This window comes from Vigna unguiculata, chromosome 1, assembly GCF_004118075.2.
Source record: "Vigna unguiculata cultivar IT97K-499-35 chromosome 1, ASM411807v1, whole genome shotgun sequence".
NCBI classification, from domain to species: domain Eukaryota; kingdom Viridiplantae; phylum Streptophyta; class Magnoliopsida; order Fabales; family Fabaceae; genus Vigna; species Vigna unguiculata.
In genome coordinates this window covers 34,747,413-34,774,350 of record NC_040279.1, presented here as the reverse complement: position 1 = coordinate 34,774,350, position 26,938 = coordinate 34,747,413, and the positions used below count along the sequence as shown (strand labels likewise).

General features: G+C 31.5%; 6 protein-coding genes across 6 annotated transcripts; all 6 read right to left on the bottom strand.

The window, feature by feature from the left end:
• Window positions 1-351: 351 nt before the first annotated feature.
• Window positions 352-2,405, bottom strand: LOC114183824 (UDP-glycosyltransferase 73C3-like). Its single transcript, XM_028070978.1, has one exon. The coding sequence runs from the start codon at window positions 1,978-1,980 to the stop codon at window positions 508-510; it is 1,473 nt and encodes a 490-aa protein (XP_027926779.1). The 5' UTR covers window positions 1,981-2,405; the 3' UTR covers window positions 352-507.
• A 413-nt stretch (window positions 2,406-2,818) lies between these two features.
• On the bottom strand, window positions 2,819-4,576 carry LOC114173310 (UDP-glycosyltransferase 73C3-like). The gene has a single exon (XM_028057609.1). The coding sequence runs from the start codon at window positions 4,494-4,496 to the stop codon at window positions 3,000-3,002; it is 1,497 nt and encodes a 498-aa protein (XP_027913410.1). The 5' UTR covers window positions 4,497-4,576; the 3' UTR covers window positions 2,819-2,999.
• A 2,583-nt stretch (window positions 4,577-7,159) lies between these two features.
• On the bottom strand, window positions 7,160-8,945 carry LOC114163510 (UDP-glycosyltransferase 73C2-like). Its single transcript, XM_028047819.1, has one exon. It carries the CDS (start codon window positions 8,841-8,843, stop codon window positions 7,380-7,382), a length of 1,464 nt encoding a protein of 487 aa, XP_027903620.1. The 5' UTR covers window positions 8,844-8,945; the 3' UTR covers window positions 7,160-7,379.
• Window positions 8,946-10,430: 1,485 nt separating this feature from the next.
• Window positions 10,431-11,903, bottom strand: LOC114189202 (UDP-glycosyltransferase 73C6-like). Its single transcript, XM_028077950.1, has one exon. It carries the CDS (start codon window positions 11,901-11,903, stop codon window positions 10,431-10,433), a length of 1,473 nt encoding a protein of 490 aa, XP_027933751.1.
• A 4,800-nt stretch (window positions 11,904-16,703) lies between these two features.
• Window positions 16,704-18,580, bottom strand: LOC114194221 (UDP-glycosyltransferase 73C1-like). Its single transcript, XM_028084337.1, has one exon. It carries the CDS (start codon window positions 18,512-18,514, stop codon window positions 16,952-16,954), a length of 1,563 nt encoding a protein of 520 aa, XP_027940138.1. The 5' UTR covers window positions 18,515-18,580; the 3' UTR covers window positions 16,704-16,951.
• Window positions 18,581-20,290: 1,710 nt separating this feature from the next.
• LOC114173760 (UDP-glycosyltransferase 73C1-like) lies at window positions 20,291-22,429 on the bottom strand. The gene has a single exon (XM_028058384.1). It carries the CDS (start codon window positions 22,225-22,227, stop codon window positions 20,743-20,745), a length of 1,485 nt encoding a protein of 494 aa, XP_027914185.1. The 5' UTR covers window positions 22,228-22,429; the 3' UTR covers window positions 20,291-20,742.
• Window positions 22,430-26,938: the final 4,509 nt, after the last annotated feature.

The following is a 26,938-nucleotide window of genomic DNA, read 5'->3' as shown; positions in this document are numbered from 1 at the left end:
TTGGATGTTCCATGAACTCTTTGACAGATTCAGCGAACTTCATGCTAAGTGCTTCAAACTATCTTCTCAAATTCAAAACCTGCATCTTCTTTGTTTTATTTAACTTATCTCAAGTTTTCTTGACATTTTTAGAGTAATCATGATACAAATATTATCATATAGAGTTTCGTGTGCAATAACGGGTGTTTTTACTTTATTATTTTGTTATTATGACTTTTGAGTTTGGTACTCTTGAGTAAGCAATGGAGTTTCAATCCTACATCTTGCACTACCTTTGAACTCTGAAGTATGTCCTTATTTTGACAATAGGAAGTGAAAGTTATGAACTTTTATTGGAAGCCAGTTTTACTTTGAAGAATATTTGTGTGTAATTTTTCTCCAAAACTTTCCACTTCTTTTTTCCGCAAAGAACATAAAATACAAATAAAGAAAGTAATTATCACAAACATACGGAAATTATCATAAGTAGTTTATTTTAATTTATAAAAAAAAACCTCAATATTTCATCTAAGGCATTTTGAAACTTGCTATGTCTTGAATTAGGAGAGACATATTCTTGTAAGACGAGCCACCTTCTTCCACTGTTTTCTTTGCCATGTCTGCATAGTTTCTAGCCCTTTCCATAAACACTTGTTTTTCTTTGCCTTCACCCATTACCTTCTCAATAGAATCTGCAACATTTTCTTTTGTCACCTGAACTCGAGCCTTATCTTCCTCTCCCAAGTGCACAACAGATTCAGCTCCCAAACTTACCCCATTCTCCACCACTTGTACAACAATCTTCTCATTCAGAAACTGCTCAGAAAACAAAGGAAAAGTCAGCAACGGAACCCCAGCACAGATCCCTTCAAGTGTTGAATTCCATCCACAATGTGTCAAAAACGCTCCTATTGCTCTGTGTGACAATATCAACACTTGTGGCACCCAACCCTTTATCAGAATCCCTCTCTCTTTCACCCTCTCTTCAAACCCATCTTCCAAGAGCCACTTCTCCATTTCCTCTCTTCCATATGCTCCTCTAAGCACCCAAATGAATGGCCTTTTGGTTGCTTCCAATCCTAACCCTAATTCTATCAATTGCTCAGGAGTTGCACGGTTTAGGCTACCAAGGCACACATAGATCACAGACCTTGCAGGCCATGAATCAAGCCACTTCACATACCTATCTTCATCACTCCAGTTTCTCTTATTTCTCAGAGCCTTCTCCGTGTAATCCTTATTGCACAGCGACACAGGTCCAACACACCATACCTTATTCCCCGTAACCCTTTCATACTCTTTCACATATTCAGCTTCCAACTCTTCAAAACTATTAACCACAATCCCATATGCCTTTTTTGCAGCTTTTCTTGTCGCCTCGCGACAAGCTTGCAATTTCAAGTCTTTGCCAGGATGGAATAACCCGGGGAGTTGAGACCTTCGCAATTCGATTCTGTGGGGCATTCCAGGCACAAGAAATTTCTCATCATAAGACAAGCCTTCATGGACCTTTTCCTTGTTCAAAATGTAGCAGCATAGGAGATAGAAACAATTAGATGCTTCGAATATTATTCTTGGGACGTTGAACTTGTCAGCAACATCAGCCATACACACGAAATTTTTGTCGGCAATTATGCAGCTTGGAAAAGGCCTTTGGTTTTGAAGAAGCTCTTCTATTGGTCGCTGCATCAAGTTCATGGCGACAGTGAAATTGGATAGGAGATCCATTGAAGGCACAACGTCTGCGCTCTCACACCCCTCTGGTAATCCAGCCTCAGCCCATGGAAACGGAACATGCAGAATCTGGATGGGTGAGCCAGATTGAATCTCTCTGTCTATGCTAGCTTGGAAGTGGATGGAGTTGAGGGTTGTGGTGACTATACTCACTTTCACTTTGCGTCGTGCAAACATTTTGGCCATGTCCACCATGGGAAGAAGATGACCCGGGGCCATTATTGGGACGAACACAAAGTGGAGGTTGCAAAGGGGAGTTGAATCCATTAATTGCAAGCTTCTGTGTTGGGTCTTTCTGAGAAAATTCTTGTTATTTCTCTGCTCTCCAACTCTTTTTCTTAACGAGTATTCAATTTGTTCATCTAGGTGTTAATGGATAGGTCCTTAATGAATCCGAATATCTAATATGAAATGAACGAATTTTGTGTCTCTGCTCACTCTTTCAGATCCAAATCCAATTACATATTTTGTTTTTATTGATAACCAAATACTCGTTGTAAGGCATGCATATGGTATGAGTTCCAAGGATGGACACGACCTGAGTTGAACCACCTAAATTGAGACACGATTTTGTGCTTATAGACAGAACATAAATAACACTTGTTACTTTCCAAAACGCAACGGTGAAAGAGTTTGGTGTTTTTCATTCACGTGATTTGGACAAGAAATTTCCACCTGGTTTTCGTCGCCTCTGTTTAACGAAGCAGAGTTTGAGTTGGCGTGGTTCAGTGGAGGTTGATTCTTGATTAGGAATGGTAACGAGGTGGTGCGAGACGAGTTTTTTATCTTATATTCATTTTCGTAGAAAAAATTCATTTCTATTTTCATATCCAAATTCAACGGATATCAAACTTTTGTCTCAATCTCATCTCCACCGGGTACTGGGTATGATCTCGTACTCATATTTGTACCCATTTTCTTACTACTTCAATATTAATTCGTATAAGATAATAAAAAGTTACGGTAAAGAAAACATAATGTTATCAAATATTCAATATTAGAAAGATGATTGTTTTTTGATATCAAATACTTTGAAATAAATTATAATTGTTTATATTTTAGATTAGAATACTAAATAAAAATTTAATGAGAATCAAAATATTTATTAAATTTCTACATTAATGAAACCTAGTTGATAAAAATTTAAAAATACAGACAAAGCTTAACATTCCGTAAATCAAAGATCCACTTTTCGTGCTTCATACAGACAAAGCTTAAGCAAAAACACCCAGTTTAAAATTTAAGAGGGCGATCTGAGTCAAGCTTAAGGCATCTCTGAACATAATTTACTCTAAAAAAACATTTGGTGTGCCATTTTGTTGTGACATTTTCGAACGAACGATGTCTTGAATTAGCAGAGACATGTTGTTGTAAGATGAACCACCTTCCTCTACTGTTTTCCTTGCCATGTCTGCATAATTTCTTGCTCTTTCCCTCATCACTTCTTTTTCTCTGCCTTCACCTAATACTCTCTCAATTGAATCCGTAACATTGTCCCTCGTCACCTCTACTCGAGCCTTGAATTCATCTCCCAAACGCACAACAGTTTCAGCTCCTGCACTCACCCCAGTCTCCACCACCTGCACCACAACCTTCTCATTAAGAAACTGCTCAGCATACAGAGGATAAGTCACCAACGGAACCCCTGCACAGATCCCTTCAACCGTTGAATTCCATCCACAATGTGTCAAAAACGCTCCTATTGCTCTGTGTGACAGTATCAACACTTGTGGCACCCAACCCTTTATCAGAATCCCTCTCCCTTTCACCCTCTCTTCAAACCCATCTTCCAACAACCATTTCTCCATTTCCTCTCTTCTATATGCACCTCTAAGAACCCAAATGAATGGCCTCTTTGTCGCTTCCAATCCCAACCCCACTTCTATCAACTGCTCTGGCGTTGCACGGTTTTGGCTACCAAGGCACACATAAATCACAGACCTTTCAGGCCATGAATCAAGCCACTTCACATACCTATCTTCATCACTCCAGTTTCTCTTACTTCTCAGACCCTTCTCCGTGTCATTCTTATTGCACAGCGACACAGGTCCTACACACCATACCTTATGCCCCGTAACCCTTTCATACTCTTTCACATACTCCCCTTCCAACTCTTCAAAACTATTAACCATTATCCCATATGCTTTTTTCGCAGATTCCCTTATCGCCTCACGGAAAGCTTGCAACTTCAAGTCCTTGCCAGGGTAGAATATCCCGGGGAGTTGACACCTTCGCAGTTCGATCCTGTGGGGCATTCCGGGCACAAGAAATTTCTCATCATAAGACACAGCTTCGTGGACCTTGTTCTTGTTTAAACTGTGACAGCACAGCAGATAGAAGCAACTAGTCCCGTCGAATATTATTCTAGGGACATTCAGCTTCTCTGCAACCTCAGCCGCGCACAGGAAATTTGTGTCGGCAATTATGCAGCTTGGAAATGGGGTTTGGTTTTGTAAAAGGTCTTGTATTGGGCGCTGCAACAAGTTCAGGGCGACATTGAAGTTGTATAGGAGATCCATTGAAGGAAGAGTGTCTTGGCTCTCACACCCCTCTGGTAATCCAGCCTCGGCCCATGGAAACGGAACGTGCAGAATCTGGATGGGTGAGCCAGATTGAATCTCTCTGTCTATGCTCTCTTGGAAGTGGATGGAGTTGAGGGGTGTTGTGACTATGCTCACTTTCACTTTGCGTCGTGCAAACATTTTGGCCATGTCCACCATGGGAAGAAGATGACCCGGTGCCATTAACGGGATGAACACAAAGTGGAGAGGTGTTGAATCCATTATTTGCAAGCTTCTGTGTTGTGGGAGACTCTGCCAATGAGAACGCTCTCACTTTACCTTTTAATAAGGAGGTTGTTAACAAATACCATACATAATGCACACTGCGACACTAAGCTGCCATATGCTGTTACATCCAAAGCTGTAACATGCGTGGAAAATAGTACAAAAGCGACAAATTTAAAAATAAATAAATAAAGTTCAAGAATATATAAAACTAGGACTTGTATCCGTGCGTTGCACGGGTTTTAAAAAATATAATATATTTATTATAATAATTTAAATTTAATACTTACCATTAAAAATTAAAAATTGAATTGGTACTATCTCTGAAACTAAATTTATATATATATATATATATATATATATATAAATTTTTTTATTAAACGTTGGATTATTTGACATTTTTATTTAATTAATTTTTGAAAATGCATTATCAGATTAGAAGTTATATATTGATAATATTATTTCTAACAAAATTTGACATCAAATAGTTACAATGATAAGAAATTATTATAATTTAATGTGAATTGAAATATTTTACGCAAGTTGGTCCATAATTTTAGATATTATATCTTTAAGGGTGAGATAATTGAAAATGACTGTAATAATATATTATTAAAGTTTATGGTCTGTAAAGTCAGACAGTACAGTGTATAAATTACTTTTTCGAAATTTTATTTATGTAGATATATATGAAACATGCTTAGACAGAACTTATTATCAATCTTAATTGTTTAATGAGGTCGAAGTATATTTTGTATAGTTTTAAGGAATTGACAATATCGATTAGAGAGATAAATTGTTATCCAAAGTTGCAGACAGATGGGAAGAATATCTATAAAAGAATATCAAAGTCAGTTTGAAGTTTGAGATGTCAAGAAATTAATATTAAAATATAATTTATATATATATATATATATATATATATATATCTCGTAAAGTGTGATTTTTAAAATAAATTTTATGCATTTTATAATATTAGATTTTTGTTTAATTGAACTAATTACTTGCTAATTAAATTAGATTAATTAACTTTAAATTAAATTAATTGTAATCACAAATCTTTTTTTTTTTTCAACGAGACATCCTAAGTACATAAACAAATCCTTAATAGTTGGAAGATTCCTTTTTTAAGTCTACAATTCACACCGTGTGATAATATTTCCTTCCAAAGTTACAATTTTAAATTTAAAAAAAAGAAAAGAAAGTAAAAAATGCAGATGAAACATAATTTAAAAAATAAATTAGAGTCCTTGGCCCAGAGAAATTAGATATTCAAATAGTGAAAATAGATTAAAATTTCAAAAACATCATACCATTTTAAATAAAATCAAGCATTTACATAACTACTTCTGTTATCATAAATAACAATAAAACAAAACTAACACATGCTTATAGAAAAACGTGTTTTATGAAGAAATACTAAAATATAAAAATTAAACCTTTTTGAAAACACATGAAAAAGATAAAACTCAAACATTTGGCGTTTTGCTTGAGAGAAAATAATCATACCGCAATACGCCAGGGAAAGATCATGAGAGTGAGAGATGAAAGTATATAAAAAAAAATTCAGATGAAAATTCTAAAGTTCAAATTCAGAAAAAAAAAATAAAGAAGTAAGAGTAATGAACTTTAAAATCCAAATTGGGAAAAAAGATACCAAATCCATACAACAAATAACACACAAATATAACAAATCACGTATAAAAAAACATAAATCAAAACAAACATCAACTACGGTTCAAAAAAGAAATGAAAAAAAAGAGAAAAAATAACGAAACCATAGTAAAAAACCAAAGGACCAACATCGAAAAAATCAGATAAAAACCCCAAACTACAAAATCACCAAAACATAAATCGGTCAAAACGTAATGACATAAGATAAAAAACGTAGAAATATATACTCAATTCATACAACAAATAACAAAGCAAAAAAAGTTGAAATATAAATATATATATATATATATATTTATATTTATATATATATATATATATATATATATATATATATATATATATATATATACTCAATTCATACAACAAATAACAAACTCCTTTTATTTTCTTTTTCTCTTAACTCAACTTCTTTTATTTCTTTTGCTCTCATATTCTCCTCTTTTATTTCTTTGCTCCCATCTCCTCTTTTTTTTTTTTTTTTCCTTTCAAACTCCTTGTATTAAATCTATTTTATTACTTTCATTACCGTTAGAGCATGTCTTTTTCAATACTAATCACACATTCTTTTTTATCTTTATATCTTTTCTTTCTTCTTTTCTCAAATTTATCTTTCAATTTTTCATACATTTGTTAAATAAACTCATTAACACAAAAATTATAATAAACATTGAGTTGACAAGCATTTTAACACTAATACGTACCATAAGTCTATAAAAATACAAATAAAAGGTAAAATTATGTAAAAAAACTCACTAAATATTAATAGTCAAACTTATCCAATTATATCGGACAGGGAAATACAAATTTGTATACAAACAAACATAACATCTCTCATTCCGTTTATTCTATGAGAAAAACATTTTCACATGTTTATCCAAGTCCCAACTTGATAGAAAAACCAACTCAAAACTTTGATTGTGCAATAAATACTCCTTCACTTAATACCATCTAACGAAAATGACATATCCCTTGAGCTAATAGATTTAGTTCCTGCTGTTCACATTCAGATCTACAAGAAAGTTAATCAATTTTCAGGAATATACTGAAACTTAGATAGCAAGATTGGTTTACATATTCAGTACTGCTAAAACAAAAATTAACAGAGCTTATGAATAAATTTGAAATAGTTCATGACACACCATTAAAAAGATAGATCATCATGTGAAAAAAGCATACTACTTCAGATTGGTGCATGACATAACATTGTCACGTGTCTCTCTTGATTTTTTGTCTGATATCCTGGATAAGCAGGGTCAAATCAGAATGAGAAGATCCTCCTTTCTCTACAGCTCTTTTAGCCACCTCTGCAAGTTCTCTTACCCTTATTCTTCTCTCTTCACTTTCGCTACTCTCATCCATTACACTTTCTATTGCCCTTTCAATATCTTCCTTCTTCACTACCACACCAATTTCCTCTTCCTTTCCCCAGCTAATAGTACTCTTCGCACCAACCTTCACTCCAACTTTCAGTATCTGCACAACCAAATTTTCATTAAAGAATTGATCCCCAAATAGTGGCCATGAAACCATTGGCACCCCGGCACATATTGCTTCTAAAGTAGAGTTCCAACCACAGTGTGTTATGAACCCTCCAATTGCAGGGTGTGATAGTATTAGCAATTGAGGGGCCCAACCCCGAATTACAAGGCTTCTACCATTGCTCCTTTCCTCAAACCCCTCTTCCTTAATCCACTTTTCCATTGCTTCTGTCAAACTTCCTCCCCTGATAACCCAAATGAAGGGTCTTTTTGATGCTTCCAAGGCTAAGCCAAGCTCTATCAGTTGTGGCGCTGTTAAATTGCACAGGCTTCCAAGGGATGCATAAATCACAGTCCCTGGTTGCTGAAAATCAAGCCAACTTTTGAGGTGGTTCTCGTCAATTGAAGCCTTGTTGCCTCTTTCAGCCTTGTCCAAGTGATCCTTGTTACTAAGTGACAGTGGTCCAATACACCATACTTTATCATTACTCATCTTGTATTCCCTTTCATATGCTGACTCCAACTCTTCAAAAGAATTCACGATTTTCCCATAAGTAGCAACACTAGCCGCACCATATTCATCAGCAACCTCTTTCCATCTTTTATCTGTTAAGTGTTCGGTTTGGGCTTTGGTTATTTCAATTTTCTCAGGGAAACCAGGCAGAACCAAATACTCCGATTCAGCAGCTTTATTCTCCATCATATTAGTAGTTTGTAAAGTGTGCAAACACAGGAGAAAGAAGCAACTTACAGCGGCAAAACAAATCCACGGAATATTGAATCTTTTGGCTATGTGGGTTGTATATGGCAAACCCATATCAGAAATTATGCAACTTGGTGCTGGTGTTAACTCTTCGAATAATTTTTCCACTGGTTGCCATGAAATGTTTGCTGCACTGAAGAATCGAAACCCCATTCCGAGTGTTGGCAGCATATCGAGATTCTCACACTCTTGTGGTAATCCAGACTCTTTACTTGGAAAATGAACTTTAGCTACTCTAATCTGAAACCCCGCTTCAGTGTAGCGATGAACGATTGATTCAAAACGAGCTGCGTTATGTGGTGTTGTGACTACTGTCACAATAACGTTGTGTTGCACCAACACTTTTGCTAAGTCAATCATCGGGATCAAGTGGCCCTGTGCCATGAATGGGAATAATACGAAGTGAAGCTGCGGTTCCTGGGAAGCCATTCTTTTACTGTGAATTCACCTCAACAACAGAGGAAATTAAAAGATTAGCACGAGTTTTGACTTGAAAACAAACGCGCTATGAATCATTTTCACACATCTTAATAGCTGCTTTATTGGTGACGTAAGTGCCTACGTAAACATCTTTGGATTATCCTTTCAAGTTTTCTTCACTCGCGTCGAGTCCAGTTTATCTGATGTTCTTCCGTTCCAGACAAAACAAAGTACTGTAGTGAACATGGTTTTGTCCTAATTTCGCTGAGAAAAACTAGTATCCTATTATAACAATGTTAACGATAAGGATAATTTCTACCGTGGCTAGAAAATAAAATAAAATGAGAAAGTGAGAATAGTAGAGAATAACTAAACCAAAATGCTCATCATCAATAATAACAACAATAAAGTTTAAATGATATATCTAATAAAGTTTATACGATTGTCAAGAACAACAGCTGCGTTTTTAAGTATATTTCGTTTTGGAGCAAGAAATTTGGTCATGATTCTGTTTTTCAAAAACATCTTCAACAGATCAAGATAAAAAAAAATATTTAAACTTTTCAACTCTTAAATAATATGAGATTTATTAATATAAAAAAACAAAAGTTTCATATTTTATAATTTCTTTATGTTGCAAATGATTATATATATATATATATATATATATATATATATATATATATATATATATATATATATATATATATATATTCAAAAACTTTATTGTGAGATTTCATTTCACCGTGTAAGCATGAGGTATGAGATTAAGATTAAGTCTTATAGACACAAGTCTAAGTCAAAATATTTTTATTTCCCTTAAAGATATTTTTATTTGGAAATAGATTTAGAAAAAGAAGAAGGAAAACTATAGTTTCACACTCACCCAAAACATTAAATTCATTTGATCATTATTTTAATAACAGATTTAATTTAATTAAATTGTTTTGAAAATGATAAAAATCAATGATTGTATCATATTAAATATACTATTATTTTATACTAATTATAAAATTTTATATTTGACAATGAAAATTTTAACACTCAAAATTTAATTAAATTTTAATAATTTTATAATATATACTGTATTTTAAATTAAAAAAATAAATAAAGTTAATTAAAATATTAATATTTTAGGTTATTAAGAAGTTGTTTTTTATTTTATAAGTATCAATTTAATGAAATTAGTTGTGGAGTAGGAGAGGTTTTAAGGAATCACCGTCCTATTCGTTTATCATCACCGCAAAACGAAATTAATCATTCAATTATCATTCTTCTCATAAATGATCACTTGAAAGAAAAAATTTAACTGTGCAAACCAATGTGCTTGGGTTGACATAAAACAAAAATAACATTTCCCCCTCACCTAATTTGCATTCAACTAGCTGCTGCTGATGTCGAGTCTTACAAGAAATTCAATCAATTTGCTAAAAATTACAGAGCAATAGTACTTCTGAAACAAAATAATCGCCTAAAAGGTTGTATTGATTTGCAAAACTTAAGGATAAATTTGGAAGAAGTTATGAATACAAATCATAGATAATTAAGTGCAAAACTACAAGGTTGCTCTTTTTATTACAAATCAGCATGCTATTATCATACTTTTTGTTTGATCTTTTGCGCTATATCTTCGATAAGCAAGGTCGCATTAGAATAAGAGGATCCTCCTTTCTCTACAGCTCCTTTAGCTATTTCTGCAAGCTCTCTCACCCTTTTTCTTCTTTCTTCATTTTCGCTTCTCTCATCCATTAACTTTACTATTGCCCTTTCAACATCTTCTTTCTTCACCAACACACCAATTTTTTCTTCTTCTCCCCACGTAACAGGTCGATCCACTCCAACCTTCACTCCAACTTTTAATACATCCACGGCAAGACTTTCATTCAAGAACTGGTCTCCAAAAAGTGGCCACGTAACCATTGGAACACCAGCACATATTGCTTCTAAGGTAGAGTTCCAACCACAGTGTGTTATGAACCCTCCAATTGCAGGGTGTGACAATATTAACAATTGAGGTGCCCAACCCCGAATCAGAAGGCTTCTATCACTTGTCCTTTCCTCAAATCCATTTTCCTGGATCCACTTTTCCAATTCCAATGATTCTGAATAACTTGCTTCCCTGATAACCCAAATGAATGGTCTTTCTGATGCTTCCAAGGCCAAACCAAGCTCTATCAACTGTGGTGCTGTTAGATTACACAGGCTTCCAAAGCATACATAGATTACAGTTTCTGGGTTTTGACGATCAAGCCAACACCTGAGTTGACACTCCTCAATCGATGCAATTTGACCTCTTTGAGCCTTATCCAAGTGATCCTTGTTGCTAAATGATAGTGGTCCCAGACACCACAGTTTATTGTTTCTCATCTTCTTGTACCCCCCTGCATATGCTGGCTCCAACTCTTCAAAAGAATTCATGATCATCCCATAAGCTTCCATTTCAGCTTCAAACAATCTATTAGTAACCAGTCTCATGCCTTCAGTCATTGCCATTCCTGTCTTAGCTATGTTCATTTCAATTTTGTCAGGTATACCAGGCACAACGAAGTGCTCCGATTCACCAGTTACACTCTCCATAACATTATGGATGCGTATGTTAGACATGCAGAAGAGATAGAAGCAACTTACTCCCACAAAAGAAATCCTGGGAATTTTGAACTTTTTAGCAATGAGGCTTGTATATGGTAAGCACATATCGGAGATGATGCAGCTTGGAGCTGGTGTTAACTCTTCAAACAGTTTTTCAGCAGGTTCTCGAAGAAAGTTCGTTGCATTGAAGAAATCAGCGGCCATGCCCAGTGTAGGTATCGTATCGAGATTCTCGCATCCATCTGGTACTCCAGCTTCTTTGCATGGGAATTGAAGTTGAACTAATCTGATTTGAAACCCTGATTCAGCATAACGATCAAAGATCGACGTGAAACGAGCTGCATTATTTGGTGTTGTGACTACAGTGACAATAACATTGCGTCGCACCAATATTTTCGCAATGTCCATCATGGGGATCATGTGGCCTTGAGCCATCAATGGAAACAAGACGAAGTGGAGTTGCTGTTCTTGGGGAGCCATTCTTGTTGTGAAATGGAATGGTGCAGTGGATTCACTTCAACTTGGTAATTTATTTATAAACGAGTCATGCATTGTCCTATTGATGTAATTGCGTAAAATAAAAACCTTGGATTATGAGACAGTGTGCATTGCAAATTGCGTTACCTTTTGTCTGTTTTGGATTTGCATCTTCTGCTGAAACAAATGCATTAAGTTGGAAAATTTTGTTGCTACGTTGTGCATAGTATGTTTGTATCATGATGTCGGATTCCTTTGTCCATGAATCCGAAGCCGGCCATGAGAGGTTTGGTTGGTGTGAGAATAATGTCCACTTGGATCAGTGATATAATTAATGCATGTGTGCTTTCACCTAGATTTACTCTAGTAATAATACCAGTTCATAGGTTTATTATTCAATTATTACATTGAGATTCATTTGTGTCATCTTATCCCTCACCTCTTTTAAATTTGATAAAATAATGAAATAGTTACAAAATTTGTCAATGACAAACATATATATCTTCTTCATTAACAGTATAAACTTTTGTTCGAGTTATTACCAGGATACTTTGAAAATATAAGTATTTATTACCTTCATCGTAAATTTTTTAATCTAGTATTTTTTTTCATTAGAATAATTAATTAAACATTATAAAAAAATACCATGGAGATAAAAATTCATTTATATACTTATCTTGTTTTAACCATAATTTTATAGTAATCAACTAGTTAATTTTTAATTTCAGTCAATTAATTAGTTAAGTTATTTTAAAAAATTAATATATTTTTTTCTACATTTTATAAATGACAAATAGTAAAAAAATATAATTGCATTTTATATGTACAATTTACTTTGTATTATGAGACACATTGGAGATGTCCTTGCCTTTTGTCCTTTTGTTTTTTTATAACACGCAAGAAAATTGGAAAGTTTTACTAGGTGACATCAATGTACCTTTTGTATTGCAAGCCGGCCTGAGAGTTGTAATTATCAGGTTAGGAAAATTTGTAAAATTAAATTTGTAGTGCATCCTAAATTGAAATTTTTAATCAATATATCTGATATAATGAGTATAATTATTTTAGTTATTAATTTATTGATATATTTAATAGATATCACTGATCCAATAAATATAAGTATTTTAATTGTTTATTATTTATAAGGTGAATACTAGTATTATGTATTTAACTTTAGTATACCTATTAAGCATATTTAGATACTTTGAAAAGTTAAGTAATCAAAATAAATTTATTTTTAAGAAGATAATTTTTTTTAAACGTGTATTTTATGGTTTAACTTATTTAATTTTTGATTAAAATTTTCTGAACTCATGTAATTTAATTCAAAAAATATTTTGATATTAATTTTTATACAACTTTATATTTTAAATAATTGATTTTAATTAATTCCATCTAAAATTGAAAAAAAAATCATACTCATTATGTGACTAATCACCTCTTTATTTGGACTTCATGATGTCATGGGCAATGTAGAGATTAGCATGATATATATATATATATATATATATATATATATATATATATATATATATATATATATATATATATATATATATAATGATCAATTATGTCTCTTTCTTTTTTAACTTCGTTTATGCAGAAATTGTGGTTTGATGGGTTGGGGCAAATCATCCAATTTAAGCATACTCTTGGTAGATGCAACAGTAATTTAAGCAGTGGCAGTGAAAAACAGTGGAGGACTATGCATCCATGTGTGTCATAGCAATATTGCAACATCATCCAATTTGTATTAATAAAATAAAAATGTGTATGTACTCTCGAAGATGTTATGTCTAAAATAATGGATCTTAAGATCGTCTTAGTTTTCATATATGTATATCTTCATTCTTTGGATGCAATGAAGTGTAATTTCGTACGTTCATTTATACTTAAGTTGAGAATCAGGTGATTGGTGGTTGTTTATGTTCTATTAATGCAATTCTGTTGGTGCAATGATTTTGTGTAGTTTCATGTGTAATACAAAATGTAAAATGTACATAATAAAGCTTTTTTCGTATTTTTCGTATCCAAAGAATTAATTCAACAAATCAATTATAACAAAAATACAACTTTAACATTTTAATAATGTCATAATAATATAAGCTCAACTTTTAATATTAACGGAAGTTTTTGAAATCCTAAACATTAACGAGGTTTTTGAAATTCATAAACAGAGCTTTTCGAACCCTATGTATCAACGGAAATTTTTAAACCCCCCGATAAATTACATTATTTTTAAGTGTTGTTAAAAATTCTGGTAATCTGTTAGCTATGTTTGTTTTTTTAGAAAAATTACAAACTTATGGTAAAATTATTAGTAGAGGTTAAAATTTTCAACGCAAATATAACCTTCACTTAAAATAATTATTTTTGTAGTGTTTTTATATATATATATATATATATATATATATATATATATATATATATATATATATATATATATATATATATATATATATTCCTTTTTAAATATCTTTTCAGTAATAAGCTGAGTAGTAAGATAAATTATTTTATACTATTGTCATGCCAAATAGATAAAGATTTATACAAAACCATCTCCTTATATTAAATTTAAAAAAAATCTGACTCTCATCGAAATAAACAAAGTCATCAGACTAAGTAAAATCTTAAGTTAATCTTAGAAGACTAAGCTTTATTTTCAACATGAAAATTAATCACTACAACCCACCTTCATATTTATTGCATGATTGATTTCACTTAATAGTTACAAAGACTTATTAAATGTGTTTTGCCTTTAAAAAATGTTTACACAATGAATGTGTAAATGGTCTCCGAAATATTTGAATTGAGAATAGAGGAAATTTACTTATGCTTTTACTTTTGTTATTAGTTTAAATTTTGAATCAATATTAATCCAAAATTAAGTTGTGTTTATTTGTTTTTTAAAGTCTATCGTTTTTTTATGAGATTGATTTGTTTTCCATATTTAATGAACTTTTTTTAATGTATTTGTTATGTAATGATATTATTGCTAACTTTTCTGTGTCACTTTAATTGAAAGTGATGTTTAATATTAGATTATTGATTAAAAAAATAAAATTATATGAAAAAAAAAACACTCTTCTTAAAAGAATAAAAATAAAAATAAAGTTCTCCTATTCTTACCAAACAAATTATTTGTTAGCAGTGGGAGAAATATCAAGTAATATATATCTTTTTCCTTTCAAATAAGGAAAATATTCTTTTACACCAGTTACAGTTGATAACTCATTTTTGAAAGTATTTTATTTATTAAAATAATTAATTTTAGTATTTATAGAAAAAATAAAAGGTGTAAAGTAAGTGTAAAAGTTTGTTGAATATGTGACAATAATACCTTCAAACAATATTGACACAGGACTTTGGAGTTAGTGGAGTCTGAAATGCAGACTTTGACTGTGAAGTAAATTTAGAAATTTTGTTCTATCTTTTGATATTTTCTTCCACAAGTTGGGATGGTAACAATGGACCTGCCCCTTTGTAGAAGAATGAATCCGCATAAATCAACGCGAGTCAAAGTATGGTTGATTAGTTGACTCTGTAATTTATATTATTTTTTAATACAATATAATTACATATTTATATATATATATATATATATATTTTCAAATATAAATTTAGGTTTTATTTTACAATTTATTTTAATGCTTTATTTTTATTGTAATATACTTTTTAATTTATTTATAGTGAACAAAAAATCATTAATTTTCATAAATTTTTTATAATTGTTACAATTACTTTAAACTTACTTTTAATTATAAGAATATAAAATTATAAAATTTTTCTATTTTTTTTAATTTAATTAGATAAATATCATACATTCGTAAATACACAATTAGACCAAGAGAGTGAGACTTAATTAATCAATAAATCTTATTCGGGTCGGCCCACACAACCTAATTTTTGACAAATGGTGCAAAACAATAAAAGGAGACTATGCACCAGTGATCTTTTAAGTATCTTATATCTTAAAATATTAAATTAATGTAACTTAAATATAGGGAAAAAGAAGTTAGTGGAGACGGGGACTCAACAAGGAAAAGCGTTGATAATTTAAGGATAAAAAAACATTTGTTTGAGTAAGTAATGATTGGTTATGTAGAAAATTCATTGAGACAATTGATCTAGTCAATGTTCTGAGTCAAACAGAATTATTTCTCATAACATATTTTTGTAATCTAGAAAAAAAATGTTTGTTTTGTTAACAAAACTTTATTATATAAAAAATAAAATTTAAAAAATTATTGTGTAAATAATTATAATTTGTTTATTATGAATAAATTAATAGAAAATTAAAAAAATTAATGTCTTTTTTTTAAATGGAATTGGCAATTATGATTGTTTGTTTAAAAGAAAAACACTACCATTTTTAAAAATGGTCAGAATTTAAATGTGATTTTTTTTTACATAAAATGAATATAAGTGAAAGAGACGAATGTAAAAGAAGAAAAAGAGTTTGAAAAGATTTATATATGTGAATCAGATTTAAAGAGAATATAAGAAGAAAAAAAAATTGTGGACGAGACAATTTGTCATCTTCAAAAGGAAAAATAGAGATAGTTAACAATACTAATTACCTCAAAAGTGTAAAATTTTAATATATATATATATATATATATATATATATATATATATCAAAATTTCTTCTAGAGAGTTATAATTTATGAATGTAAAAAATAAAAATAAAAGAAATACTGCAATATTTTTTTCTCCAAAAAAATTGATTGCAGAAGAGGCCTATGTAATTTATTTCTGCTAATGACAATGAGTTGAAATAGAAGTTCAATCAAGTCAAAGGAATAGTAAACTTATATAATTGCAAAGCAACAAAAGATTGCATACAATTGGACAACCAAAAGAAAAGAATTGCCTACAAACATCCCATCTATTTAAATATCTTTGAAAATTGTGATGGAACAATGTTCAAAAGATACATAATTGAAAAATTCGTAAATTCTCTAAAGACATCATGGACAGCGTTTGAACGAAAAACACTTTAAGTGAAAATGTGTGACCTTTTACTTGAAAATAGTCTATGACCGATGAATCTAGGGTTCATCTCCCTTGTTTTTTTGCATGATATTCTCGATAAGAAAAGACACGTTAGAAAAAGAAGAACCCCCTTTCTCCACGGCTCTTTCGGCCATCTCACTCAATTCTCTAACCCTTTTTCTTCTTTCTTCACTTTCGCTTGTCTCATTCATTATCTCTGCTATTGCCCTTTCAATGTCTTCCTTCTTCACCTCCACACCGCGTTCCTCTTCCTTCCCCCATGTCATCGGAGTTTCCACCCCAACCTTCACTCCAACTTTTAGAACCTTCACCACAAGACTTTCATTCAAGAACTGGTCCGCAAACAGTGGCCACGTAATCATCGGAACACCACCACTTATGGCCTCTAAGGTAGAGTTCCAACCACAGTGTGTTATGAACCCTCCAATTGCAGGGTGTGATAATATTAACAATTGAGGAGCCCAACCCCGAATCAAAAGGCTTCTACCACTTGTCCTTTCCTCAAATCCGTTTTCCTCAATCCACTTTTCCAATGCTGCTGAATGATTTCCTCCTCTGATAACCCAAATGAAGGGTCTTTCTGATGCTTCCAAGGCCAAACCAAGCTCTATCAACTGTGGTGCTGTTAAATTGCACAGGCTTCCAAGGCATGCATAGATCACACTCCCTTCCTTCTGACAATCAAGCCATTTTACATGTTGAGACTCGTCAACTGAGGCCCTACCTCTTTGAGCCTTATCCAATTCATCCTTGTTAATAAGAGACACTGGTCCTATACACCACACTTTACCATCTTTCACCTTCTTGTAATCCCTTGCATATGCTGGCTCCAACTCTTCAAAAGAATTCATGATTACCCCATAAGTAGCCATTTCAGCAGCCATAACGTCTTCACGGAACTGTTCCCATGTTTCACCCAACGATACTCCACTTTGTTCCATGGTCACCTCAATCTTGTCAGCGATTCCAGGCACAACAAAGTACTCTGAGCTCGATGCTATGTTCTCCTTAACATTATTGACGAGTATATTATGGTGACACAAAAGACAAAAGCAACTTACCCCAACAAAAGAAATCCTTGGGATATTGAACTTTTTGGCGATATGGGATGTATATGGCAGACACATATCAGATATTATGCAGCTCGGTGGTGGCGATAACTCTCCGAAGAGTGTTTCCGCCGGTTGATGCAGAAGGCTTGTTGCTTCGAAGAAAGTCCTGGCCGTGCCAAGTGAAGGTATCATATCGATATTCTCGCATCCTTCTGGCAGTCCAACTTCTTCACATGGGAATGGAACTTGAGCTAATCTAATTCCAGACTCAACATAACGATCAAAAACTGGTGCGAAACGAGATGCGTTACGCGGTGTGGTGACTACAGTCACTGTAACAGCGTGGTGCACCAATAGTTTGGCGATGTCCATCATGGGGATCATGTGGCCTTGGGCCATCAATGGAAACAGGACAAAGTGTGGCCCTTGTTCTTGGGAAGGCATTGTTTTGCAGTGAAATGATGATGCACAATGCAAAGAATTCGCATTTCTTGTCAATTTGTAATGCATTAGTGAATATTCATGTAAGCGCTTACGCAAGCACATGGAATAATGCCACACTCCCGAGTCAATAACTTTGACCTTTTCGGCCTCATTCAAATCTATTGGCTACTAATACATGAACTAGGATTATGTTTATTTGTTTGTTTCCTTTGTCTGTTTTTCTTTTTTATTCCATCACACGTAGCTGTCAATGATGGAGTGACCAAACAGAATTAGAACAAGTATAATGGCTGGTCATCTTTTGAATCACGTACGTATCTAGAGATAATTGTGATATATATTGGAGCACTGGTCATTATAACAAAATTCTCCGATCCAAAGTTTGTTTGTTTAAAGTTTAAGTGTATCTCATATGTCAGCAAAATCAATCCACGATGAAAATCTTTTCATAAGATATATATGTTAATCGATATTGGTGTCCAGGGTATTAAAAGTAGGTCAAATTAACTAGTAAGTACTGAAGACATGACCTAACTGAATTCTTAATCTTGTAATTTGTTAATTATAGCATTTGTTGCGGTGACGATTATAACACTGTTATGTAAACTACTTCTAGAGATCTAAATCAAATATTACAAGATAAATCAAACGATTTAATTAATTATTATTTTAATTTAGAGAAGTAATAATTTCTCCAAACAATTTAGGGTTTTAAATTAACTAATTAAGTTAACCTTAAAAATATATGAAAACTTTATCTAAAATTAGAACGACCGTGCATTGAAAATCACAATTAAGATACAATATTGTAAATATTTTAAATCTATAATTTCTAATTCAGCATTTTTAAGGTACTTGAAACTTTCCAAAAAGGAATTTGGTAATATTCTCTCTCGTATTAATTACTACTTTATGGGTATATATGATCTTCTCCGTTTGTGGAATGATGGAATCATAGTATCTTTATAGAAGTAAACTGTGAATGGATTCAAAAGTATCTTATTAATGCTGCCTTTAATGTTGTTGATGTAGTATTGGTCTATGCAAACAGTTAATATTGAATTTCGTAAAAGTTAATAAATAACTGTAAAATTAAATAAATTATAACTGTACTAATTATGAGTATACTTTTATTTTATTTAAATGATAAAAATACTCATAAATATTATTTATTTTATAATTGATAATTTATTTGATATAAAAAATTTAAATAGTAATTAAATAATAAAATGATTGTATTTGAATATTGTTAAAAATTAAAATATATTAAACACACACAAAATTAAATTAAAAGAAAAATAAAATATCTTTTGTTTTTTAATAAAGAAATAATTAACATAATATTGTATGTTTTTAAAGAAAAAAAATTATTTTATTTTCTCTGTTATTTTTTTGTGCTTATTTATATTTTAATTTTTAACAATATTAAAATATAGTTATTATATTATTTAATTATTTTTTTTATCAAATAAATTATCAATTATAAAATATATAACTAAAATATATAACATTCATAGGTATTTTTATTTTCCAAATAAAGTAAAAATAAACTAATAATTAATAAAGTTATGATTTATTTAATATTATAGTTACTTATGAATTTTTATAAAATTCAATATTTATTAACTACACCTTAAACAGGAGCACTAGTATGTTTCTAATACAATTTACTTCCTTAAGTTTTAATAATTAATACAATTCGATACTTTCTTTCTAAATTGAATTAGAATTGTTAGTCTTGAATACTGACAATGTTACAGAAAATTTATTGATTAGAAATAGTTTTTTAGTGACAACTTAAACTTATCACTGTTAGTTAAAGTCATCATTTCAAATAAATTTAAATAGAAGAAGTAATCGAGTTGAACTGGCTTAGAATGACAAGATAAAATAAAACTATTTATTTCGAAATTAAACAAAAATAGAAGTAAACAAATCACGAGACAAAAATATAACTAATACCTAAAGTGATAATGTATCACGTGCAGATATAGATGTAGCGAAAGTGACACAATAAGACAAACAACTATAGCGCATGGACGTATACAGTTTGTCATTGGACAGAGACAAATCAATGGACCATGTTGTCCACTAGACACATATTTTACTCCCACTTTCCAATCTATTTGTTATTTTTATATTTAAATTAAATAACTTTATTCAATAGATTATGATTCATGGTTGTTATATATCAAAATATTCCCTCTCGCTTTTGAATGTTCCCTCCATAAATGAAACTGCTTCTGTCTATTAACCATAACAAATAGGGGTTATATTATATGAACTTAAAGATGAAAGGAATAGTACGTCAACATGTGAATGGAGAATCTTCAAACGTGCGTCAAATTTGCATCCTCTTTGGTAGTTGTTTGTTGCAGAATGTCTTGGATAAGCAAAGTGACATTGAGATGAGAAGAGCCTCCTTCTTCAACAGCTCTCTTTCCCATTTCACTCAATTTACTTACCCTTTCTCTTCTCTCTTTGGTTTCTTCTTCATCTTCATCCATCACCATGCATATCGCCCTCTTAATATCATCCTTCTTCACCGTCACACCTTTCTGCTCTTCCTCTCCCCACTTCAATGGAACCTCTGCCCCAACCCTCACCCCAATCTTCAACACATCAGTAACAAGTTTCTCGTTTAAAAATTGATCACCAAACAGAGGCCAAGTAACAAGTGGCACTCCACCACTTATCCCTTCAAGCGTTGAATTCCAACCACAGTGTGTTAAGAATCCTCCAATGGAAGGGTGTGATAGTATCATTACTTGTGGTGCCCAACCTCGTATTATAAGGCCTCTCCCTTTGGTCCTTTCCTCAAACCCTTCCTCGGAGATCCACTTTTCCAGTTCTTGGAACTGGCTTCCATTCCTTACAACCCATATAAATGGCCTTTTTGTATCTTCCAAGGCCAAGGCCAGCTCCACAAGTTGTGAAGGAATCAAGTTGCATATGCTTCCAAAACAAACATACACCACAGACTTGGGTTGATGCAAGTCTAACCACTTCAAGCAATGGTGCTCGTTAATTGAAGCCTGGTTGCCTCTTTGAGCCTTGTCCAAATCATCTTTGTTGCATAATGAAACAGGACCAATGAACCACGCCTTATCATTTTTAACCTTCTTGTATTCCCTCACATATGCCTTCTCCAACTCTTCGAAAGTATTTACGATAACCCCATAAGACTTCTTTTCAGCATCACGCACCTGCTCTTTAAAGTCGTTCAAATCAGTGGCAAGTGATCCTGGTAACTGCTCTTTGGTAACTTGAATCTTGTCGGGTATGCCGGGAATGGTGAAGTATTCGGATTGTGAAGTGATGCTTTTGCAAAAATCTGAAGTATGTATGAGGTGCCGGCAGTGGAGGCAAAAACAAGAAAATCCGTGGAAAGAAATCCTTGGAATGTGATACTTTTCAGCTAATTGAACAGTCCAAGAGATGCAGAAATCTGAGATTATGCAACTTGGTTTAGGTGTAAGTGTTTGAAAGAACTCCTCTGCTGGCTTTTGGAGCATGTGGATGACTTGGAAAATTTTGGACATATCATTTGAAGAGACCATGTCCAAATTCTCGCACCCTTCGGGTAGCCCTGCTTCTTTTGATGAAAAATTTAGTTGTACAAAACGGATTTTGAGGCCCGATGAAACAGCTCGAGATATGACAGAATTGAAACGTGATGCGTTTTCTGGGGTTGTGAATACTGTGATAATCACACCACGCTGTGCCAATATTCTTGCAATGTCCATCATGGGGATGATGTGGCCTTGAGCCATAAAGGGGAATAATACAAAGTGAGGATTTTTTTGGAGAACCATGGCTACAAGAGGCAAATGAAAAATGGGTAGCAGTGAAGTTCCCTCTCTTGGTTTTGTGGTTTTCCCTCTGCAGTGTCCTTATCCTTTATAAGAGTGATGAAGACTACAAAATTATATTATTTGATGGTTATGATGTAAGAGCATACGTAATTGTAGTTGGATTATTTGAAGTATGGGTGATGCATATGTGTTTTGTGTACGATCTGAGTCTCTTCTGTTTCACAGATTATTATTTCTAAGCTTTCGTCATTGTTCAACGTTTCATGATGATCCATATATAGTTTTCAACGTTTAGTGAAACAAAATCATAGTTTTGAACACTTATTATTATGAATGTTATCTTTATGTTTTTTTCCACAACTTTTGAAACTACTTCATTGGCATATATGTATTTCATAAAAAAAAGGACAAGATAAAAACAAACTATAAGTGTAGCTGTATCCTAACTAATCACAATTTTTATTTGGTTTATTTTTCTTGTCAATCTATACTATTAATAATTGTGACATCATTATTTATTACTCAATGAAATTAATTGACGTAATTTTAACAATTAAAAGAAAATAATTGGGTATAGTAAAATGACAAATTGAAACACAATTCAATATCAAATAAAAACAAAAAACCTTGTAATATAATTTAATAAACAAAAAGTAGACTAAAAAACAAAAAGTGTATAACTAAAGTTTAAACTTACTTTGTGGATATGTATAGTTACCTAATTAACTTAAAATGAAAATAATTTGACTAAAAATAGGGATATGGTGACAAAGTTGGTCAAGATCCACTGACCAGCTACCGCTTACCAAAATTGTTATGTGTGGAGTGAGTTTTAACCCACAAACTTACTTTGGTCTGTCTCATCTAATTTCCTCAAACTGATGAGTCAAAGACAGACACATGGCTGCCCTGCTGTTTTTTTTAATTAAAAATTAAAACAAAATAATTTTTTTTAATATTATATTATTCAAATAAATATATATTATTATTGTAGCTTACATTATTAATATTTATAAATCAAGTTCAATTATTAAATACAATAATTTTTATTCAATTAGGAACATTAATTAAATAATATAAAGTTTAAAAATATTTATAAGAATATATATATATATATATATATATATATATATATATATAAATTAATTTTTTTCTTTCTAAAAATAAATTGACGGGCTATCCATTAATCTATAGATCCGTCTTTTGACATGTGAATTGAGATTTTCAACTCGTTTTTACATATAATATTGTCGGTGTGACCCGTTTTAACATTATTCATTTGTTTGTGGAAATAATATTTTAATTTTTTTCATATGAAAATAATTAGTATCAACTTAAAATGATACAAAATTAGAAATAGTGACAGCCATGCATTGACCTAGTTTGATATTAATACCTTTTGATCTAGAGGAAAGAAATAAAAGGAAAATGTAAAAAATGGAAGAAAAATAAGTAAAAAAACAAAGTTAATTAAAGAAATGTGTGAAAAGTAATATAATTTTATTTATTATTTTAAATATTACTATCATAATAAAATAAAATACACACTCATAGTTAGGAATGTCAAAAAAATCTATACCTGCGAATATCCGCGGATAAAAATTCGCGACGAGTAAGAGATGTATATTGTAGATGGATATCGCAAGTAATGAATATTTTTTTGTACCTGCATTTTTACGGGGTGGGTATGGGTATCATATATGTACCCGTGGATACCCATATCTGCTATATTAAAAAAATAAAAAAAATATTATTAAAATTTTAACATATTGATTTTGAATGAGTTATTTTTTTTATCAATTAGTTTTTAAAAAAATTATTTCTTTATAAACTGTCATTCAACACTATTTAAATGATTATTTGGACTTTATTTGAAATTTATGAATGTTATGCATTGTATTTTATTTGGATTTACAATTCAAATATGTTATTAAATGTTTATTTTTATTTTTCTGTAAATAACTGTGGATACACATGGATATTCATAAATATTAAAAAATGATGTAGGTACTTGCATAATAGATACTCACACAAATATAAATACGGGAGTATAAGACTTATATTTATCCCGTGGGTATGACAGGGGAGATCTCGTATCCTACCATCCCATTATATTTTATTATAATTGATTATGAATTTAATTTATTATTAGATTGACCTAATTAACGGTAACATAAAAAATTAATTATATTTTATGGTTAGAACTTAACTGGCTTTAATTCCTCAATTTTAAATAAAAAATATAATTTATTGCCAAAATCAATTAATTTAACATTAGTTTTCAAGTTTTTTTTTATTTAATTTTCTTTAAAGTTCTTTATCTCTTCCTCTCTTCGAGATTGTCTTATAAGAAATCTCATTCTTTTTCTCTCCTACTTTAATTTTTTCTAAGTTTTCCTTATATAACATTTTAGACATGTCACATGTCGTGACTGTGTTGCAAGTAAATGTCAAACAAAAATTGTTACCGAAGGTATGATGGGTCCACAAAAGAGGTAGAGGGTCTGGATGTTGTAGAAAAATGTGTAACGTCTCTCGTGGTTGGTTGGAAGTAAACATGTAAAAGGAAGCCAACCCGGCTTACACGGATCGGTTCATCACGAGCGGGGTTGAAAATAAATGAACCTAATCCGGCTCATTTTATGGTGAGCTATAAATTTTGTAATTCGACTTAATCCACTACAGATTGGTGGGTTGAATGGGTTGGCTCACCAATCCACCTAAAAAAATTATTTATTTTTTAGTATTCAAATTTTTAAATAAATTTTTAAGTAACCCATGAGATGACAATCATAGTAAAATCAAAAATCAATGTTTTGATCATGCTCACGAGCAATATATGAAGAATATTTCCAATAAAATATCCATATAGTCTAAGAAAGCATAACTAGTATTACAAATTTTCTGTCATGTTATTCAACAAAATATAAATAAAAAAACTATACAATTTTTTCATGCTAATTTAGAAAAAATTATTTATAAGACGGTTACTTAAGTAATTTACTATAAAGATTATAGTTAAAGATTAAAGTATCAACATATATAACTTGATAATCAAATTAATTATACATTCAAACTATTCAAATATAATTAAGCAACATTCTAGCATTTAAAAATATGAAGTTGTGAACAAATATAATAAGAGTAGTAAATAATTATTAAAAAAATTTAAAAAAAATTAAAAAATAATTGTAAAAAAATGTTGGTGGGTTAAGTGGGCCAACCCACATTCAATCCGGCTCGAACCGTTTAACCCGTGGGTTAAGTGAGTTGGGTTGAGTTCAACCCACTTTTGAAAAAGTTGAATTTTTCTCAACCCAACCTGGCTCGAACCCGTAGTGAACCGAGTTGACTCACGGGTTGAAACTCATTTTGACATCTCTAGTTGGAAGCCAAAGTGGAAGAAAGAGAAAACAAAAATGAAAAAGAAAAGGAGAGGGAGCTAGAACTATGCAAAATTTTTGTCCACAATATTCAATAACTTTCTTGTAGCACTATAATCAACAAAATTAGTATAATTCACATAAATATCATGATGGTTAAAAAATATTTCATTATTATCTCGTAAGCACTTGTCATGTCCATTTAATCCTTTCAATTTATTTTTTTTTTTATCTTTTTAAGATATTAAACTATTATTGATATACGATGAAGAGATACAAATGATTACTTTGAAATAACTTATTCTTCCTTTCCACTCTTTTTTATCTTTTTAATCCAGTAAGGAAAAACTATTGCTAAAACCATTGTATTAAAAAGAAAATAAAGAGTGAAAATAAAAAATAAAATAAAACAAGTTAAAAAAAAACTTTGTATTGTGTTGAACTTGTACATCTCAGATGGTATTGGACTTATACATCTCGACCAAGATGATCCTAGTACATCTTAGTCAGAGATATTGATTCATGTATTGTGTAGGACTTGCACATGTAAGATTGTGTTGACTTGCACAACTTAACCAAGATGGTCCCAATACATATTAGGCAAAGATATGATTATTTTCTAAACTTCTTCCCTCTTTCCTCATGAAGAGTCTAATACATCTAGTTCAAGATGATCCTAATACATATGGGCAAAAATTGTCCAAACACATCTCATTCAGAACAACCTACCAATTATGTGAAATCTGATACATCTAGGCCAAAATGATCCTGACACATCTCGGTCATGACAACTTCATCGTGTAGTAGCAAGAATCACAATTATCACATACATCTCAACCTCTAATAGAGGTATGTCAAACAAAGGCAAGTACAAACTATAGTGACTGTGATAGCCATCAACTCAAGATGTTACGAGGTTATGACGTTATGATACTTACAATGAGACATTCATTAGCATTTATGGAATAATCCAAGCGTTAATCAAGGTAATTAGTAAAATGCAAGTATAAAGGTAATTCACACCAAGGTAAAATGGGGAGTTTGAGTTCTACTTGTTTTTCTCTATTGTTCTTTATTGTGTCTATAAAATACAGTAATGACCACTAATTTTGAAGTTTTAAAATCTATTAAAATTATTTTTAAAGTACCAAAATAATGTATTTTTAATGCTTAGTAGAGGACATCACAAAAAACTCAATAAAGAACTTGAACTCAAAAGGGGAAGGTAAGCTCAATTTTATGCTTATTCTCCTAGAATATTCCACTCCAACTGACTTCAGAATCAAGGTACTTGCAGATATCCATACCCATTCTTCCATGATTTGGCG